Source organism: Schistocerca serialis, chromosome 2 (assembly GCF_023864345.2).
Source record: "Schistocerca serialis cubense isolate TAMUIC-IGC-003099 chromosome 2, iqSchSeri2.2, whole genome shotgun sequence".
Taxonomy (NCBI): domain Eukaryota; kingdom Metazoa; phylum Arthropoda; class Insecta; order Orthoptera; family Acrididae; genus Schistocerca; species Schistocerca serialis.
In genome coordinates, this window is record NC_064639.1 from 509,909,312 (window position 1) to 509,928,734 (window position 19,423).

Sequence of the window (19,423 nt, forward strand, 5' to 3'; positions counted from 1 at the left end):
GTGGCAGATAGCATCTGTAAGAAATACGAAACTAAACCGCCTACCAATTAGAAGGACACAACATTCGATAGCGTACGTCTTTCGAATCAAACATCATCTCAAGATCTATAAACGAATCGAAGTTTGGCGCCATGGTGGTGTTTGGGAACGGTGCGTTCTCATTCATATTTAAGTGCTTACTTCTTGCAGTCATTTTAACGTATCGAGCCTAAAATCCCCCCAACTGTAGCACAACTGTCGCCTTTCGACAGTTTGCTTTCCGTCCGGCCGCCATACACGGAAGCGATCTGATAGGGCCTGGCTCCATCGCCAACAGCAGGAGCCTCTGGCCTCACAATTCAGCTACGAAGAACGTGGTTTGCTCTTCGAAAGAAACTTGAAAGCGACATCAGCGATGAGGTCATCGAAGGTGACAAATAAATGTAGCGAATCCTGATAATCGCGTCGTTCCAGTAGTCGTTATACTTAATGCACAGGACATTTCTCATTTGCATTAGACAACGCTACATGACGATTCGGTGCTTATTTCTGCAGTAAGTAAGTGGGCCCATTACTTTCCTCCGATCGGATACCGACGTGGACGGATGCCATCATTAAATGATTCACGAGTGGGAGCTTGGTCAGCTGCACTGCAGCAGGGCGTTACAGCGTGAACACCAGCCACAGTACGATGCGTTTTCGAATCGACAAACGACTTCTTTCCGTAAGGACTAGCGAGGGACGCAGTTTCCGATGCGTCGGACGAGGTGGCCGAGTGGTTAAGGCGTTGGACTGCTAATCCAATGTGCTCTGCACGCGTGGGTTCGAATCCCATCCTCGTCGAAGAATTTTACCTTAAGCACCCATTTCGGATCACGCCTTGTACATGCGAAACGCCACTCAGTAGTAGCAATGGAACGTGTAGGTGGCAGATAGCATCTGTAAGAAATACGAAACTAAACCGCCTACCAATTAGAAGGACACAACATTCGATAGCGTACGTCTTTCGAATCAAACATCATCTCAAGATCTATAAACGAATCGAAGTTTGGCGCCATGGTGGTGTTTGGGAACGGTGCGTTCTCATTCATATTTAAGTGCTTACTTCTTGCAGTCATTTTAACGTATCGAGCCTAAAATCCCCCCAACTGTAGCACAACTGTCGCCTTTCGACAGTTTGCTTTCCGTCCGGCCGCCATACACGGAAGCGATCTGATAGGGCCTGGCTCCATCGCCAACAGCAGGAGCCTCTGGCCTCACAATTCAGCTACGAAGAACGTGGTTTGCTCTTCGAAAGAAACTTGAAAGCGACATCAGCGATGAGGTCATCGAAGGTGACAAATAAATGTAGCGAATCCTGATAATCGCGTCGTTCCAGTAGTCGTTATACTTAATGCACAGGACATTTCTCATTTGCATTAGACAACGCTACATGACGATTCGGTGCTTATTTCTGCAGTAAGTAAGTGGGCCCATTACTTTCCTCCGATCGGATACCGACGTGGACGGATGCCATCATTAAATGATTCACGAGTGGGAGCTTGGTCAGCTGCACTGCAGCAGGGCGTTACAGCGTGAACACCAGCCACAGTACGATGCGTTTTCGAATCGACAAACGACTTCTTTCCGTAAGGACTAGCGAGGGACGCAGTTTCCGATGCGTCGGACGAGGTGGCCGAGTGGTTAAGGCGTTGGACTGCTAATCCAATGTGCTCTGCACGCGTGGGTTCGAATCCCATCCTCGTCGAAGAATTTTACCTTAAGCACCCATTTCGGATCACGCCTTGTACATGCGAAACGCCACTCAGTAGTAGCAATGGAACGTGTAGGTGGCAGATAGCATCTGTAAGAAATACGAAACTAAACCGCCTACCAATTAGAAGGACACAACATTCGATAGCGTACGTCTTTCGAATCAAACATCATCTCAAGATCTATAAACGAATCGAAGTTTGGCGCCATGGTGGTGTTTGGGAACGGTGCGTTCTCATTCATATTTAAGTGCTTACTTCTTGCAGTCATTTTAACGTATCGAGCCTAAAATCCCCCCAACTGTAGCACAACTGTCGCCTTTCGACAGTTTGCTTTCCGTCCGGCCGCCATACACGGAAGCGATCTGATAGGGCCTGGCTCCATCGCCAACAGCAGGAGCCTCTGGCCTCACAATTCAGCTACGAAGAACGTGGTTTGCTCTTCGAAAGAAACTTGAAAGCGACATCAGCGATGAGGTCATCGAAGGTGACAAATAAATGTAGCGAATCCTGATAATCGCGTCGTTCCAGTAGTCGTTATACTTAATGCACAGGACATTTCTCATTTGCATTAGACAACGCTACATGACGATTCGGTGCTTATTTCTGCAGTAAGTAAGTGGGCCCATTACTTTCCTCCGATCGGATACCGACGTGGACGGATGCCATCATTAAATGATTCACGAGTGGGAGCTTGGTCAGCTGCACTGCAGCAGGGCGTTACAGCGTGAACACCAGCCACAGTACGATGCGTTTTCGAATCGACAAACGACTTCTTTCCGTAAGGACTAGCGAGGGACGCAGTTTCCGATGCGTCGGACGAGGTGGCCGAGTGGTTAAGGCGTTGGACTGCTAATCCAATGTGCTCTGCACGCGTGGGTTCGAATCCCATCCTCGTCGAAGAATTTTACCTTAAGCACCCATTTCGGATCACGCCTTGTACATGCGAAACGCCACTCAGTAGTAGCAATGGAACGTGTAGGTGGCAGATAGCATCTGTAAGAAATACGAAACTAAACCGCCTACCAATTAGAAGGACACAACATTCGATAGCGTACGTCTTTCGAATCAAACATCATCTCAAGATCTATAAACGAATCGAAGTTTGGCGCCATGGTGGTGTTTGGGAACGGTGCGTTCTCATTCATATTTAAGTGCTTACTTCTTGCAGTCATTTTAACGTATCGAGCCTAAAATCCCCCCAACTGTAGCACAACTGTCGCCTTTCGACAGTTTGCTTTCCGTCCGGCCGCCATACACGGAAGCGATCTGATAGGGCCTGGCTCCATCGCCAACAGCAGGAGCCTCTGGCCTCACAATTCAGCTACGAAGAACGTGGTTTGCTCTTCGAAAGAAACTTGAAAGCGACATCAGCGATGAGGTCATCGAAGGTGACAAATAAATGTAGCGAATCCTGATAATCGCGTCGTTCCAGTAGTCGTTACACTTAATGCACAGGACATTTCTCATTTGCATTAGACAACGCTACATGACGATTCGGTGCTTATTTCTGCAGTAAGTAAGTGGGCCCATTACTTTCCTCCGATCGGATACCGACGTGGACGGATGCCATCATTAAATGATTCACGAGTGGGAGCTTGGTCAGCTGCACTGCAGCAGGGCGTTACAGCGTGAACACCAGCCACAGTACGATGCGTTTTCGAATCGACAAACGACTTCTTTCCGTAAGGACTAGCGAGGGACGCAGTTTCCGATGCGTCGGACGAGGTGGCCGAGTGGTTAAGGCGTTGGACTGCTAATCCAATGTGCTCTGCACGCGTGGGTTCGAATCCCATCCTCGTCGAAGAATTTTACCTTAAGCACCCATTTCGGATCACGCCTTGTACATGCGAAACGCCACTCAGTAGTAGCAATGGAACGTGTAGGTGGCAGATAGCATCTGTAAGAAATACGAAACTAAACCGCCTACCAATTGGAAGGACACAACATTCGATAGCGTACGTCTTTCGAATCAAACATCATCTCAAGATCTATAAACGAATCGAAGTTTGGCACCATGGTGGTGTTTGGGAACGGTGCGTTCTCATTCATATTTAAGTGCTTACTTCTTGCAGTCATTTTAACGTATCGAGCCTATAATACCCCCAACTGTAGCACAACTGTCGCCTTTCGACAGTTTGCTTTCCGTCCGGCCGCCATACACGGAAGCGATCTGATAGGGCCTGGCTCCATCGCCAACAGCAGGAGCCTCTGGCCTCACAATTCAGCTACGAAGAACGTGGTTTGCTCTTCGAAAGAAACTTGAAAGCGACATCAGCGATGAGGTCATCGAAGGTGACAAATAAATGTAGCGAATCCTGATAATCGCGTCGTTCCAGTAGTCGTTATACTTAATGCACAGGACATTTCTCATTTGCATTAGACAACGCTACATGACGATTCGGTGCTTATTTCTGCAGTAAGTAAGTGGGCCCATTACTTTCCTCCGATCGGATACCGACGTGGACGGATGCCATCATTAAATGATTCACGAGTGGGAGCTTGGTCAGCTGCACTGCAGCAGGGCGTTACAGCGTGAACACCAGCCACAGTACGATGCGTTTTCGAATCGACAAACGACTTCTTTCCGTAAGGACTAGCGAGGGACGCAGTTTCCGATGCGTCGGACGAGGTGGCCGAGTGGTTAAGGCGTTGGACTGCTAATCCAATGTGCTCTGCACGCGTGGGTTCGAATCCCATCCTCGTCGAAGAATTTTACCTTAAGCACCCATTTCGGATCACGCCTTGTACATGCGAAACGCCACTCAGTAGTAGCAATGGAACGTGTAGGTGGCAGATAGCATCTGTAAGAAATACGAAACTAAACCGCCTACCAATTGGAAGGACACAACATTCGATAGCGTACGTCTTTCGAATCAAACATCATCTCAAGATCTATAAACGAATCGAAGTTTGGCACCATGGTGGTGTTTGGGAACGGTGCGTTCTCATTCATATTTAAGTGCTTACTTCTTGCAGTCATTTTAACGTATCGAGCCTAAAATCCCCCCAACTGTAGCACAACTGTCGCCTTTCGACAGTTTGCTTTCCGTCCGGCCGCCATACACGGAAGCGATCTGATAGGGCCTGGCTCCATCGCCAACAGCAGGAGCCTCTGGCCTCACAATTCAGCTACGAAGAACGTGGTTTGCTCTTCGAAAGAAACTTGAAAGCGACATCAGCGATGAGGTCATCGAAGGTGACAAATAAATGTAGCGAATCCTGATAATCGCGTCGTTCCAGTAGTCGTTATACTTAATGCACAGGACATTTCTCATTTGCATTAGACAACGCTACATGACGATTCGGTGCTTATTTCTGCAGTAAGTAAGTGGGCCCATTACTTTCCTCCGATCGGATACCGACGTGGACGGATGCCATCATTAAATGATTCACGAGTGGGAGCTTGGTCAGCTGCACTGCAGCAGGGCGTTACAGCGTGAACACCAGCCACAGTACGATGCGTTTTCGAATCGACAAACGACTTCTTTCCGTAAGGACTAGCGAGGGACGCAGTTTCCGATGCGTCGGACGAGGTGGCCGAGTGGTTAAGGCGTTGGACTGCTAATCCAATGTGCTCTGCACGCGTGGGTTCGAATCCCATCCTCGTCGAAGAATTTTACCTTAAGCACCCATTTCGGATCACGCCTTGTACATGCGAAACGCCACTCAGTAGTAGCAATGGAACGTGTAGGTGGCAGATAGCATCTGTAAGAAATACGAAACTAAACCGCCTACCAATTAGAAGGACACAACATTCGATAGCGTACGTCTTTCGAATCAAACATCATCTCAAGATCTATAAACGAATCGAAGTTTGGCGCCATGGTGGTGTTTGGGAACGGTGCGTTCTCATTCATATTTAAGTGCTTACTTCTTGCAGTCATTTTAACGTATCGAGCCTAAAATCCCCCCAACTGTAGCACAACTGTCGCCTTTCGACAGTTTGCTTTCCGTCCGGCCGCCATACACGGAAGCGATCTGATAGGGCCTGGCTCCATCGCCAACAGCAGGAGCCTCTGGCCTCACAATTCAGCTACGAAGAACGTGGTTTGCTCTTCGAAAGAAACTTGAAAGCGACATCAGCGATGAGGTCATCGAAGGTGACAAATAAATGTAGCGAATCCTGATAATCGCGTCGTTCCAGTAGTCGTTATACTTAATGCACAGGACATTTCTCATTTGCATTAGACAACGCTACATGACGATTCGGTGCTTATTTCTGCAGTAAGTAAGTGGGCCCATTACTTTCCTCCGATCGGATACCGACGTGGACGGATGCCATCATTAAATGATTCACGAGTGGGAGCTTGGTCAGCTGCACTGCAGCAGGGCGTTACAGCGTGAACACCAGCCACAGTACGATGCGTTTTCGAATCGACAAACGACTTCTTTCCGTAAGGACTAGCGAGGGACGCAGTTTCCGATGCGTCGGACGAGGTGGCCGAGTGGTTAAGGCGTTGGACTGCTAATCCAATGTGCTGTGCACGCGTGGGTTCGAATCCCATCCTCGTCGAAGAATTTTACCTTAAGCACCCATTTCGGATCACGCCTTGTACATGCGAAACGCCACTCAGTAGTAGCAATGGAACGTGTAGGTGGCAGATAGCATCTGTAAGAAATACGAAACTAAACCGCCTACCAATTAGAAGGACACAACATTCGATAGCGTACGTCTTTCGAATCAAACATCATCTCAAGATCTATAAACGAATCGAAGTTTGGCGCCATGGTGGTGTTTGGGAACGGTGCGTTCTCATTCATATTTAAGTGCTTACTTCTTGCAGTCATTTTAACGTATCGAGCCTAAAATCCCCCCAACTGTAGCACAACTGTCGCCTTTCGACAGTTTGCTTTCCGTCCGGCCGCCATACACGGAAGCGATCTGATAGGGCCTGGCTCCATCGCCAACAGCAGGAGCCTCTGGCCTCACAATTCAGCTACGAAGAACGTGGTTTGCTCTTCGAAAGAAACTTGAAAGCGACATCAGCGATGAGGTCATCGAAGGTGACAAATAAATGTAGCGAATCCTGATAATCGCGTCGTTCCAGTAGTCGTTATACTTAATGCACAGGACATTTCTCATTTGCATTAGACAACGCTACATGACGATTCGGTGCTTATTTCTGCAGTAAGTAAGTGGGCCCATTACTTTCCTCCGATCGGATACCGACGTGGACGGATGCCATCATTAAATGATTCACGAGTGGGAGCTTGGTCAGCTGCACTGCAGCAGGGCGTTACAGCGTGAACACCAGCCACAGTACGATGCGTTTTCGAATCGACAAACGACTTCTTTCCGTAAGGACTAGCGAGGGACGCAGTTTCCGATGCGTCGGACGAGGTGGCCGAGTGGTTAAGGCGTTGGACTGCTAATCCAATGTGCTCTGCACGCGTGGGTTCGAATCCCATCCTCGTCGAAGAATTTTACCTTAAGCACCCATTTCGGATCACGCCTTGTACATGCGAAACGCCACTCAGTAGTAGCAATGGAACGTGTAGGTGGCAGATAGCATCTGTAAGAAATACGAAACTAAACCGCCTACCAATTAGAAGGACACAACATTCGATAGCGTACGTCTTTCGAATCAAACATCATCTCAAGATCTATAAACGAATCGAAGTTTGGCGCCATGGTGGTGTTTGGGAACGGTGCGTTCTCATTCATATTTAAGTGCTTACTTCTTGCAGTCATTTTAACGTATCGAGCCTAAAATCCCCCCAACTGTAGCACAACTGTCGCCTTTCGACAGTTTGCTTTCCGTCCGGCCGCCATACACGGAAGCGATCTGATAGGGCCTGGCTCCATCGCCAACAGCAGGAGCCTCTGGCCTCACAATTCAGCTACGAAGAACGTGGTTTGCTCTTCGAAAGAAACTTGAAAGCGACATCAGCGATGAGGTCATCGAAGGTGACAAATAAATGTAGCGAATCCTGATAATCGCGTCGTTCCAGTAGTCGTTACACTTAATGCACAGGACATTTCTCATTTGCATTAGACAACGCTACATGACGATTCGGTGCTTATTTCTGCAGTAAGTAAGTGGGCCCATTACTTTCCTCCGATCGGATACCGACGTGGACGGATGCCATCATTAAATGATTCACGAGTGGGAGCTTGGTCAGCTGCACTGCAGCAGGGCGTTACAGCGTGAACACCAGCCACAGTACGATGCGTTTTCGAATCGACAAACGACTTCTTTCCGTAAGGACTAGCGAGGGACGCAGTTTCCGATGCGTCGGACGAGGTGGCCGAGTGGTAGACGCCATTCCTGTATCAGAGGAGTAACCGGTTGAAACAGCTGCCATCGTATCACAGGGGTAGTCAACAGAGAGACCCAGGAACAAGCCAGCAATATTTGACGGGTAGGTCATTCCACAACCGACCTTACTCGACAGCCCGTGTTCGCTCTCCATTGATACAGAAAAGACTACCACCACAGAGAAAACGCACAAGAAGAGACATGCACCCACCAGGGGACTCTGAAGCAGCTACAAAAAGCCGTGAACAATCAACAGATGCCGTTAAAAATGAAAATGAGCCCAGCTCTGAAGTTCAGCATACGGAGGAAGATCATTCTTCAAATGCAGTTCAGGCCTCAGTTCCACAAACAAGGTCGAGCACCAAAGCCCATCAGAACAGATCTGATGAAAACATAGGTTCAAATAAAGGTGAAGCTGAGGATGGGAAGGGAATGAGTCAGTCCTCAACTCCACAAACACGGTCTTCTGCCAAAGTCATAAGTAAGTCAGAAGAGATGATAGTCCCAGACAAGAGTGAAAATGAGGATGGTGATAATAAAATAATCCGTACTACCAGAGGAAATAGTAAAGTAAGCAATGATGATAAAAGCAGTAGTGCAGAAGCAGCCCATCTCACTGAAGAAAGAGTTACTGGCCATAACACCCGATCAGCTACAAAAGTGAAGCCTGATGTTAGTGATGAACCTGAACAGCAAGAAGAAGGAGGTAACATATCAAAGACAAGAAAGGTGAAGAAAGATACAAAAACTACAGTGCCAGACACGGAAGGTGACACACAAAGCGTGAATCAGCAGGAAACTGAGGTTCTTTCTTCGGTTGATACTGTAAAGAAAACACATACCCAGGATCATTTGGAAGATTCTTGCCAGGTAAGTGAGGATTTGACCTCAGAGGCTGCTCTAGAAACAGATCAACAGGAAAAAGAAACTGTGAAGTCTGCAGAGTTAGTGACAAGAAATGATAAAGAGGCCTCAACAGTATTGCAAAATGTGAAGCATATTGTAGGTAATAAATCACCCAGATTAATATTGTCACAAATTGATAAGCATCTAGAACCAAGCCCTGAAAAAGGAACAAATACATTTGCAGCATCCAGTGACAGTGGTGAAATTAAGGATTCTCCAAGGCGTAGTTCAAGACGAGGTACAAGCAGAGTGAAAATTGATAAGGAAGAGATCCAGCTGCCGTGCAGAACACCACACAGAGATCATTCAAGAACACCAATTCATATTCAGCAACCAGCAGAGCAAAGGGAGACAGGTGACAGCTTTGCAGCTTCAATAAGGTCAATTTCATGCCGTCGATCAATTCGGGACTCTCCCTATGTTTCAAAAATAAATGATTCTTTCCAGAAACAGAGAATTACTAAGCAGCAGGTAACAGTTAAGAAAACTACTAAAGAATATTTATCAGATAGTAAACTTGATGTATCTACTGAGAAAAGTATTGATGTGACCACTGAATCAGATGAATCATCTGTCTCAAGAGATAAAATAGGAAAAAGGAAGGCCTCTACTTTAGAAACTGCAGAAAAAGACCAAGATCATAAAAAGAAATGTACTGTAAAATCTGAGCAAAGCTCCTCAGTTATTTCTGCTGTTTCATCTCCATTGCAGTTGTTAACTCAAAAGCCAGAACCTGTGAGTAGCAGTACACCACTGAAGGTGGTGGAATGTTGTGAAACTGTGCATATGGAGCTCTCAGAAGAGAGTATCACTGATGAGAGTGTGGCATATGAAAAAGCACAAGATAATATTTGTGAGCAATCTCTGTCGTTCGAGAAGGGGGCACCTGTCCCAGAACCCGTTTGTGAGCCTGTCTCTCGTAAGTGGTGTTCTATTATGTGAATCGTGGTGTAAAAGTTATCAAGCAAGTGTAGGGAACTTTGATTGCCCTTGATTTCTATGTGATGCCCCTTGGCCTGTAGTGTTCAAACATAAGTTGAAAAGACTGTAGTGCATGACGGAAAACAATTTCTATGTAGACTGTAGTCATCCTTATTGTAAGAATGAAACAAATGGCCAAAGCTTGTAATGTTGAGTAGTTTTTGTAGGAAGAAAACTCCAAGTATATAAGACTAATATTGTAGAAAACCTTTACAACTTTTTATTGTCTTTATCTGTATTCATGTTTTTAAAAGAAAGACATTGGCAAATGTAAAAATCTTTTGTACATGGCTCTTTTTGGAGAATTCAACAAAAGCAGTATTATTGGTACAAGTTATTGGTTTTCATAGTGGTCTTCCAATACTTGTAATAAGAGGCAGATTGCACTATGTCAGTACGAATTTTTGTAAATTGTTAGGTGTGTCTCACATTTTAAGCAATTTAATGCTGACAAAAAATAGTACAACTATCCAGGGAACAATATCTTGCTTTTTTCTTCTTCTAGTATTAGTACTTCAAAGGCTTGTTGATGGAAATGTGCAGTTCTTGTTCCAGGACTCGTTTCTCTTAGGCAACAGGTATATCTAATCACACGATCGTTCTTGAATCACTACTCCCAAGTTACATTTAATCAATGATTGTTTCCTGAGTGAATTTTCTAGTGCAAAGTTTTGGTTTTGACTGAATTGTGTGGTATACTGGATTTTTTTTTAAATTGATATGCATGTGTTGCTTGTCACTGGTGGTATTTCAAAAACGGTCATCATTTAAAGTGTTTCAAACTTAAAAGTTGCGCCTTGTTTGTAATTGCTAAGAGTCGCTGAAACACTTCAAGAATAAATTTGCTATGATGCTGTCGTGGAATACTCCAACTCTAATTGGATCAGTTGTATCTGTTGCTGCCTTATATCTTTGTACACTATGGTCAGTGTGTTCACAAAGTCATTTGGTTTAGTAGTATGCTAATTTAGTATCAATTTTTAAATATTCTTTGCTTTCAATACGCTGTCAATTCTAAATACATCTAGTTTTCATGTCTAGATTTTGTTGTTTTCATAAAGAACTCGATGTTGCAGTAAATTCGTGCATACACAGATATGTGACTATTTAGTTGATAGAACATAATTCTGCAGTGATTTCTTTAACTTAAGTTTTTGTGTCCAGTAATTGTTATAACCATGACTGAGCTGTCTCTCAATGATTCATTAGGAGAGGCATTGGCCCCCTTGCACTCTCAAATTATGTGACATGATGATGCTGTTCCATTTATTGAAATACTCTGTATGCTCATTCCAGACATTTCATGGTAAATATCAGACAGTACAAAATTTCATCAAGTGGTGTTCATTCTTAATGTATATCTATTGCTTCTGTGTGTTTATATATGAACACATGATCATTGTCATATGTTGATTTTAAGATATGATATTGACTTTTATTATCTGTTGAAGTTATTTTTGACTGCCATTAAAATCTGTAATTCATAAAAAAAAAAAAGTGGTTAAGGCGTTGGACTGCTAATCCAATGTGCTCTGCACGCGTGGGTTCGAATCCCATCCTCGTCGAAGAATTTTACCTTAAGCACCCATTTCGGATCACGCCTTGTACATGCGAAACGCCACTCAGTAGTAGCAATGGAACGTGTAGGTGGCAGATAGCATCTGTAAGAAATACGAAACTAAACCGCCTACCAATTGGAAGGACACAACATTCGATAGCGTACGTCTTTCGAATCAAACATCATCTCAAGATCTATAAACGAATCGAAGTTTGGCACCATGGTGGTGTTTGGGAACGGTGCGTTCTCATTCATATTTAAGTGCTTACTTCTTGCAGTCATTTTAACGTATCGGGCCTATAATACCCCCAACTGTAGCACAACTGTCGCCTTTCGACAGTTTGCTTTCCGTCCGGCCGCCATACACGGAAGCGATCTGATAGGGCCTGGCTCCATCGCCAACAGCAGGAGCCTCTGGCCTCACAATTCAGCTACGAAGAACGTGGTTTGCTCTTCGAAAGAAACTTGAAAGCGACATCAGCGATGAGGTCATCGAAGGTGACAAATAAATGTAGCGAATCCTGATAATCGCGTCGTTCCAGTAGTCGTTATACTTAATGCACAGGACATTTCTCATTTGCATTAGACAACGCTACATGACGATTCGGTGCTTATTTCTGCAGTAAGTGGGCCCATTACTTTCCTCCGATCGGATACCGACGTGGACGGATGCCATCATTAAATGATTCACGAGTGGGAGCTTGGTCAGCTGCACTGCAGCAGGGCGTTACAGCGTGAACACCAGCCACAGTACGATGCGTTTTCGAATCGACAAACGACTTCTTTCCGTAAGGACTAGCGAGGGACGCAGTTTCCGATGCGTCGGACGAGGTGGCCGAGTGGTAGACGCCATTCCTGTATCGGAGGAGTAACCGGTTGAAACAGCTGCCATCGTATCACAGGGGTAGTCAACAGAGAGGCCCAGGAACAAGCCAGCAATATTTGACGGGTAGGTCATTCCACAACCGACCTTACTCGACAGCCCGTGTTCGCTCTCCATTGATACAGAAAAGACTACCACCATAGAGAAAACGCACAAGAAGAGACATGCACCCACCAGGGGACTCTGAAGCAGCTACAAAAAGCCGTGAACAATCAACAGATGCCGTTAAAAATGAAAATGAGCCCAGCTCTGAAGGTCAGCATACGGAGGAAGATCATTCTTCAAATGCAGTTCAGGCCTCAGTTCCACAAACAAGGTCGAGCACCAAAGCCCATCAGAACAAATCTGATGAAAACATAGGTTCAAATAAAGGTGAAGCTGAGGATGGGAAGGGAATGAGTCAGTCCTCAACTCCACAAACACGGTCTTCTGCCAAAGTCAGAAGTAAGTCAGAAGAGATGATAGTCCCAGACAAGAGTGAAAATGAGGATGGTGATAATAAAATAATCCGTACTACCAGAGGAAATAGTAAAGTAAGAAATGATGATAAAAGCAGTAGTACAGAAGCAGCCCATCTCACTGAAGAAAGAGTTACTGGCCATAACACCCGATCAGCTACAAAAGTGAAGCCTGATGTTAGTGATGAACCTGAACAGCAAGAAGAAGGAGGTAACATATCAAAGACAAGAAAGGTGCAGAAAGATACAAAAACTACAGTGCCAGACACGGAAGGTGACACACAAAGCGTGAATCAGCAGGAAACTGAGGTTCTTTCTTCGGTTGATACTGTAAAGAAAACACATACCCAGGATCATTTGGAAGATTCTTGCCAGGTAAGTGAGGATTTGACCTCAGAGGCTGCTCTAGAAACAGATCAACAGGAAAAAGAAACTGTGAAGTCTGCAGAGTTAGTGACAAGAAATGATAAAGAGGCCTCAACAGTATTGCAAAATGTGAAGCATATTGTAGGTAATAAATCACCCAGATTAATATTGTCACAAATTGATAAGCATCTAGAACCAAGCCCTGAAAAAGGAACAAATACATTTGCAGCATCCAGTGACAGTGGTGAAATTAAGGATTCTCCAAGGCGTAGTTCAAGACGAGGTACAAGCAGAGTGAAAATTGATAAGGAAGAGATCCAGCTGCCGTGCAGAACACCACACAGAGATCATTCAAGAACACCAATTCATATTCAGCAACCAGCAGAGCAAAGGGAGACAGGTGACAGCTTTGCAGCATCAATAAGGTCAATTTCATGCCGTCGATCAATTCGGGACTCTCCCTATGTTTCAAAAATAAATGATTCTTTCCAGAAACAGAGAATTACTAAGCAGCAGGTAACAGTTAAGAAAACTACTAAAGAATATTTATCAGATAGTAAACTTGATGTATCTACTGAGAAAAGTATTGATGTGACCACTGAATCAGATGAATCATCTGTCTCAAGAGATAAAATATGAAAAAGGAAGGCCTCTACTTTAGAAACTGCAGAAAAAGACCAAGATCATAAAAAGAAATGTACTGTAAAATCTGAGCAAAGCTCCTCAGTTATTTCTGCTGTTTCATCTCCATTGCAGTTGTTAACTCAAAAGCCAGAACCTGTGAGTAGCAGTACACCACTGAAGGTGGTGGAATGTTGTGAAACTGTGCATATGGAGCTCTCAGAAGAGAGTATCACTGATGAGAGTGTGGCATATGAAAAAGCACAAGATAATATTTGTGAGCAATCTCTGTCGTTCGAGAAGGGGGCACCTGTCCCAGAACCCGTTTGTGAGCCTGTCTCTCGTAAGTGGTGTTCTATTATGTGAATCGTGGTGTAAAAGTTATCAAGCAAGTGTAGGGAACTTTGATTGCCCTTGATTTCTATGTGATGCCCCTTGGCCTGTAGTGTTCAAACATAAGTTGAAAAGACTGTAGTGCATGACGGAAAACAATTTCTATGTAGACTGTAGTCATCCTTATTGTAAGAATGAAACAAATGGCCAAAGCTTGTAATGTTGAGTAGTTTTTGTAGGAAGAAAACTCCAAGTATATAAGACTAATATTGTAGAAAACCTTTACAACTTTTTATTGTCTTTATCTGTATTCATGTTTTTAAAAGAAAGACATTGGCAAATGTAAAAATCTTTTGTACATGGCTCTTTTTGGAGAATTCAACAAAAGCAGTATTATTGGTACAAGTTATTGGTTTTCATAGTGGTCTTCCAATACTTGTAATAAGAGGCAGATTGCACTATGTCAGTACGAATTTTTGTAAATTGTTAGGTGTGTCTCACATTTTAAGCAATTTAATGCTGACAAAAAATAGTACAACTATCCAGGGAACAATATCTTGCTTTTTTCTTCTTCTAGTATTAGTACTTCAAAGGCTTGTTGATGGAAATGTGCAGTTCTTGTTCCAGGACTCGTTTCTCTTAGGCAACAGGTATATCTAATCACACGATCGTTCTTGAATCACTACTCCCAAGTTACATTTAATCAATGGTTGTTTCCTGAGTGAATTTTCTAGTGCAAAGTTTTGGTTTTGACTGAATTGTGTGGTATACTGGATTTTTTTTTAAATTGATATGCATGTGTTGCTTGTCACTGGTGGTATTTCAACAACGGTCATCATTTAAAGTGTTTCGTACTTAAAAGTTGCGCCTTGTTTGTAATTGCTAAGAGTCGCTGAAACACTTCAAGAATAAATTTGCTATGATGCTGTCGTGGAATACTCCAACTCTAATTGGATCAGTTGTATCTGTTGCTGCCTTATATCTTTGTACACTATGGTCAGTGTGTTCACAAAGTCATTTGGTTTAGTAGTATGCTAATTTAGTATCAATTTTTAAATATTCTTTGCTTTCAATACGCTGTCAATTCTAAATACATCTAGTTTTCATGTCTAGATTTTGTTGTTTTCATAAAGAACTCGATGTTGCAGTAAATTCGTGCGTACACAGATATGTGACTATTTAGTTGATAGAACATAATTCTGCAGTGATTTCTTTAACTTAAGTTTTTGTGTCCAGTAATTGTTATAACCATGACTGAGCTGTCTCTCAATGATTCATTAGGAGAGGCATTGGCCCCCTTGCACTCTCAAATTATGTGACATGATGATGCTGTTCCATTTATTGAAATACTCTGTATGCTCATTCCAGACATTTCATGGTAAATATCAGACAGTACAAAATTTCATCAAGTGGTGTTCATTCTTAATGTATATCTATTGCTTCTGTGTGTTTATATATGAACACATGATCATTGTCATATGTTGATTTTAAGATATGATATTGACTTTTATTATCTGTTGAAGTTATTTTTGACTGCCATTAAAATCTGTAATTCATAAAAAAAAAAAAGTGGTTAAGGCGTTGGACTGCTAATCCAATGTGCTCTGCACGCGTGGGTTCGAATCCCATCCTCGTCGAAGAATTTTACCTTAAGCACCCATTTCGGATCACGCCTTGTACATGCGAAACGCCACTCAGTAGTAGCAATGGAACGTGTAGGTGGCAGATAGCATCTGTAAGAAATACGAAACTAAACCGCCTACCAATTGGAAGGACACAACATTCGATAGCGTACGTCTTTCGAATCAAACATCATCTCAAGATCTATAAACGAATCGAAGTTTGGCACCATGGTGGTGTTTGGGAACGGTGCGTTCTCATTCATATTTAAGTGCTTACTTCTTGCAGTCATTTTAACGTATCGGGCCTATAATACCCCCAACTGTAGCACAACTGTCGCCTTTCGACAGTTTGCTTTCCGTCCGGCCGCCATACACGGAAGCGATCTGATAGGGCCTGGCTCCATCGCCAACAGCAGGAGCCTCTGGCCTCACAATTCAGCTACGAAGAACGTGGTTTGCTCTTCGAAAGAAACTTGAAAGCGACATCAGCGATGAGGTCATCGAAGGTGACAAATAAATGTAGCGAATCCTGATAATCGCGTCGTTCCAGTAGTCGTTATACTTAATGCACAGGACATTTCTCATTTGCATTAGACAACGCTACATGACGATTCGGTGCTTATTTCTGCAGTAAGTGGGCCCATTACTTTCCTCCGATCGGATACCGACGTGGACGGATGCCATCATTAAATGATTCACGAGTGGGAGCTTGGTCAGCTGCACTGCAGCAGGGCGTTACAGCGTGAACACCAGCCACAGTACGATGCGTTTTCGAATCGACAAACGACTTCTTTCCGTAAGGACTAGCGAGGGACGCAGTTTCCGATGCGTCGGACGAGGTGGCCGAGTGGTAGACGCCATTCCTGTATCGGAGGAGTAACCGGTTGAAACAGCTGCCATCGTATCACAGGGGTAGTCAACAGAGAGGCCCAGGAACAAGCCAGCAATATTTGACGGGTAGGTCATTCCACAACCGACCTTACTCGACAGCCCGTGTTCGCTCTCCATTGATACAGAAAAGACTACCACCATAGAGAAAACGCACAAGAAGAGACATGCACCCACCAGGGGACTCTGAAGCAGCTACAAAAAGCCGTGAACAATCAACAGATGCCGTTAAAAATGAAAATGAGCCCAGCTCTGAAGGTCAGCATACGGAGGAAGATCATTCTTCAAATGCAGTTCAGGCCTCAGTTCCACAAACAAGGTCGAGCACCAAAGCCCATCAGAACAAATCTGATGAAAACATAGGTTCAAATAAAGGTGAAGCTGAGGATGGGAAGGGAATGAGTCAGTCCTCAACTCCACAAACACGGTCTTCTGCCAAAGTCAGAAGTAAGTCAGAAGAGATGATAGTCCCAGACAAGAGTGAAAATGAGGATGGTGATAATAAAATAATCCGTACTACCAGAGGAAATAGTAAAGTAAGAAATGATGATAAAAGCAGTAGTACAGAAGCAGCCCATCTCACTGAAGAAAGAGTTACTGGCCATAACACCCGATCAGCTACAAAAGTGAAGCCTGATGTTAGTGATGAACCTGAACAGCAAGAAGAAGGAGGTAACATATCAAAGACAAGAAAGGTGCAGAAAGATACAAAAACTACAGTGCCAGACACGGAAGGTGACACACAAAGCGTGAATCAGCAGGAAACTGAGGTTCTTTCTTCGGTTGATACTGTAAAGAAAACACATACCCAGGATCATTTGGAAGATTCTTGCCAGGTAAGTGAGGATTTGACCTCAGAGGCTGCTCTAGAAACAGATCAACAGGAAAAAGAAACTGTGAAGTCTGCAGAGTTAGTGACAAGAAATGATAAAGAGGCCTCAACAGTATTGCAAAATGTGAAGCATATTGTAGGTAATAAATCACCCAGATTAATATTGTCACAAATTGATAAGCATCTAGAACCAAGCCCTGAAAAAGGAACAAATACATTTGCAGCATCCAGTGACAGTGGTGAAATTAAGGATTCTCCAAGGCGTAGTTCAAGACGAGGTACAAGCAGAGTGAAAATTGATAAGGAAGAGATCCAGCTGCCGTGCAGAACACCACACAGAGATCATTCAAGAACACCAATTCATATTCAGCAACCAGCAGAGCAAAGGGAGACAGGTGACAGCTTTGCAGCATCAATAAGGTCAATTTCATGCCGTCGATCAATTCGGGACTCTCCCTATGTTTCAAAAATAAATGATTCTTTCCAGAAACAGAGAATTACTAAGCAGCAGGTAACAGTTAAGAAAACTACTAAAGAATATTTATCAGATAGTAAACTTGATGTATCTACTGAGAAAAGTATTGATGTGACCACTGAATCAGATGAATCATCTGTCTCAAGAGATAAAATATGAAAAAGGAAGGCCTCTACTTTAGAAACTGCAGAAAAAGACCAAGATCATAAAAAGAAATGTACTGTAAAATCTGAGCAAAGCTCCTCAGTTATTTCTGCTGTTTCATCTCCATTGCAGTTGTTAACTCAAAAGCCAGAACCTGTGAGTAGCAGTACACCACTGAAGGTGGTGGAATGTTGTGAAACTGTGCATATGGAGCTCTCAGAAGAGAGTATCACTGATGAGAGTGTGGCATATGAAAAAGCACAAGATAATATTTGTGAGCAATCTCTGTCGTTCGAGAAGGGGGCACCTGTCCCAGAACCCGTTTGTGAGCCTGTCTCTCGTAAGTGGTGTTCTATTATGTGAATCGTGGTGTAAAAGTTATCAAGCAAGTGTAGGGAACTTTGATTGCCCTTGATTTCTATGTGATGCCCCTTGGCCTGTAGTGTTCAAACATAAGTTGAAAAGACTGTAGTGCATGACGGAAAACAATTTCTATGTAGACTGTAGTCATCCTTATTGTAAGAATGAAACAAATGGCCAAAGCTTGTAATGTTGAGTAGTTTTTGTAGGAAGAAAACTCCAAGTATATAAGACTAATATTGTAGAAAACCTTTACAACTTTTTATTGTCTTTATCTGTATTCATGTTTTTAAAAGAAAGACATTGGCAAATGTAAAAATCTTTTGTACATGGCTCTTTTTGGAGAATTCAACAAAAGCAGTATTATTGGTACAAGTTATTGGTTTTCATAGTGGTCTTCCAATACTTGTAATAAGAGGCAGATTGCACTATGTCAGTACGAATTTTTGTAAATTGTTAGGTGTGTCTCACATTTTAAGCAATTTAATGCTGACAAAAAATAGTACAACTATCCAGGGAACAATATCTTGCTTTTTTCTTCTTCTAGTATTAGTACTTCAAAGGCTTGTTGATGGAAATGTGCAGTTCTTGTTCCAGGACTCGTTTCTCTTAGGCAACAGGTATATCTAATCACACGATCGTTCTTGAATCACTACTCCCAAGTTACATTTAATCAATGGTTGTTTCCTGAGTGAATTTTCTAGTGCAAAGTTTTGGTTTTGACTGAATTGTGTGGTATACTGGATTTTTTTTTAAATTGATATGCATGTGTTGCTTGTCACTGGTGGTATTTCAACAACGGTCATCATTTAAAGTGTTTCGTACTTAAAAGTTGCGCCTTGTTTGTAATTGCTAAGAGTCGCTGAAACACTTCAAGAATAAATTTGCTATGATGCTGTCGTGGAATACTCCAACTCTAATTGGATCAGTTGTATCTGTTGCTGCCTTATATCTTTGTACACTATGGTCAGTGTGTTCACAAAGTCATTTGGTTTAGTAGTAT

At 43.4% G+C, this 19,423-nt stretch overlaps 3 protein-coding genes and 8 non-coding genes across 11 annotated transcripts; all 11 read left to right on the forward strand.

The window, feature by feature from the left end:
- The first annotated feature begins 740 nt into the window (after window positions 1–740).
- Trnas-gcu (transfer RNA serine (anticodon GCU)) lies at window positions 741–822 on the forward strand. Its single transcript has one exon. It is a non-coding gene; the product is annotated as a tRNA-Ser (tRNA).
- Window positions 823–1,644: 822 nt separating this feature from the next.
- Trnas-gcu (transfer RNA serine (anticodon GCU)) lies at window positions 1,645–1,726 on the forward strand. Its single transcript has one exon. It is a non-coding gene; the product is annotated as a tRNA-Ser (tRNA).
- Window positions 1,727–2,548: 822 nt separating this feature from the next.
- On the forward strand, window positions 2,549–2,630 carry Trnas-gcu (transfer RNA serine (anticodon GCU)). Its single transcript has one exon. It is a non-coding gene; the product is annotated as a tRNA-Ser (tRNA).
- Window positions 2,631–3,452: 822 nt separating this feature from the next.
- Window positions 3,453–3,534, forward strand: Trnas-gcu (transfer RNA serine (anticodon GCU)). The gene has a single exon. It is a non-coding gene; the product is annotated as a tRNA-Ser (tRNA).
- Window positions 3,535–4,356: 822 nt separating this feature from the next.
- Window positions 4,357–4,438, forward strand: Trnas-gcu (transfer RNA serine (anticodon GCU)). Its single transcript has one exon. It is a non-coding gene; the product is annotated as a tRNA-Ser (tRNA).
- An 822-nt stretch (window positions 4,439–5,260) lies between these two features.
- Trnas-gcu (transfer RNA serine (anticodon GCU)) lies at window positions 5,261–5,342 on the forward strand. Its single transcript has one exon. It is a non-coding gene; the product is annotated as a tRNA-Ser (tRNA).
- Window positions 5,343–6,164: 822 nt separating this feature from the next.
- Trnas-gcu (transfer RNA serine (anticodon GCU)) lies at window positions 6,165–6,246 on the forward strand. Its single transcript has one exon. It is a non-coding gene; the product is annotated as a tRNA-Ser (tRNA).
- An 822-nt stretch (window positions 6,247–7,068) lies between these two features.
- On the forward strand, window positions 7,069–7,150 carry Trnas-gcu (transfer RNA serine (anticodon GCU)). The gene has a single exon. It is a non-coding gene; the product is annotated as a tRNA-Ser (tRNA).
- A 1,044-nt stretch (window positions 7,151–8,194) lies between these two features.
- On the forward strand, window positions 8,195–9,841 carry LOC126456161 (uncharacterized). Its single transcript, XM_050091914.1, has one exon. It carries the CDS (start codon window positions 8,195–8,197, stop codon window positions 9,839–9,841), a length of 1,647 nt encoding a protein of 548 aa, XP_049947871.1.
- A 2,644-nt stretch (window positions 9,842–12,485) lies between these two features.
- On the forward strand, window positions 12,486–13,784 carry LOC126456162 (uncharacterized). The gene has a single exon (XM_050091915.1). The coding sequence runs from the start codon at window positions 12,486–12,488 to the stop codon at window positions 13,782–13,784; it is 1,299 nt and encodes a 432-aa protein (XP_049947872.1).
- A 2,992-nt stretch (window positions 13,785–16,776) lies between these two features.
- Window positions 16,777–18,075, forward strand: LOC126456163 (uncharacterized). The gene has a single exon (XM_050091916.1). It carries the CDS (start codon window positions 16,777–16,779, stop codon window positions 18,073–18,075), a length of 1,299 nt encoding a protein of 432 aa, XP_049947873.1.
- Window positions 18,076–19,423: the final 1,348 nt, after the last annotated feature.

Bases quoted from the DNA above. Each gene is read 5' to 3' on its own strand.
- LOC126456161 (XM_050091914.1), top strand. From the start codon at position 8,195: ATGCACCCACCAGGGGACTCTGAAGCAGCTACAAAAAGCCGTGAACAA.
- LOC126456162 (XM_050091915.1), top strand. From the start codon at position 12,486: ATGCACCCACCAGGGGACTCTGAAGCAGCTACAAAAAGCCGTGAACAA.
- LOC126456163 (XM_050091916.1), top strand. From the start codon at position 16,777: ATGCACCCACCAGGGGACTCTGAAGCAGCTACAAAAAGCCGTGAACAA.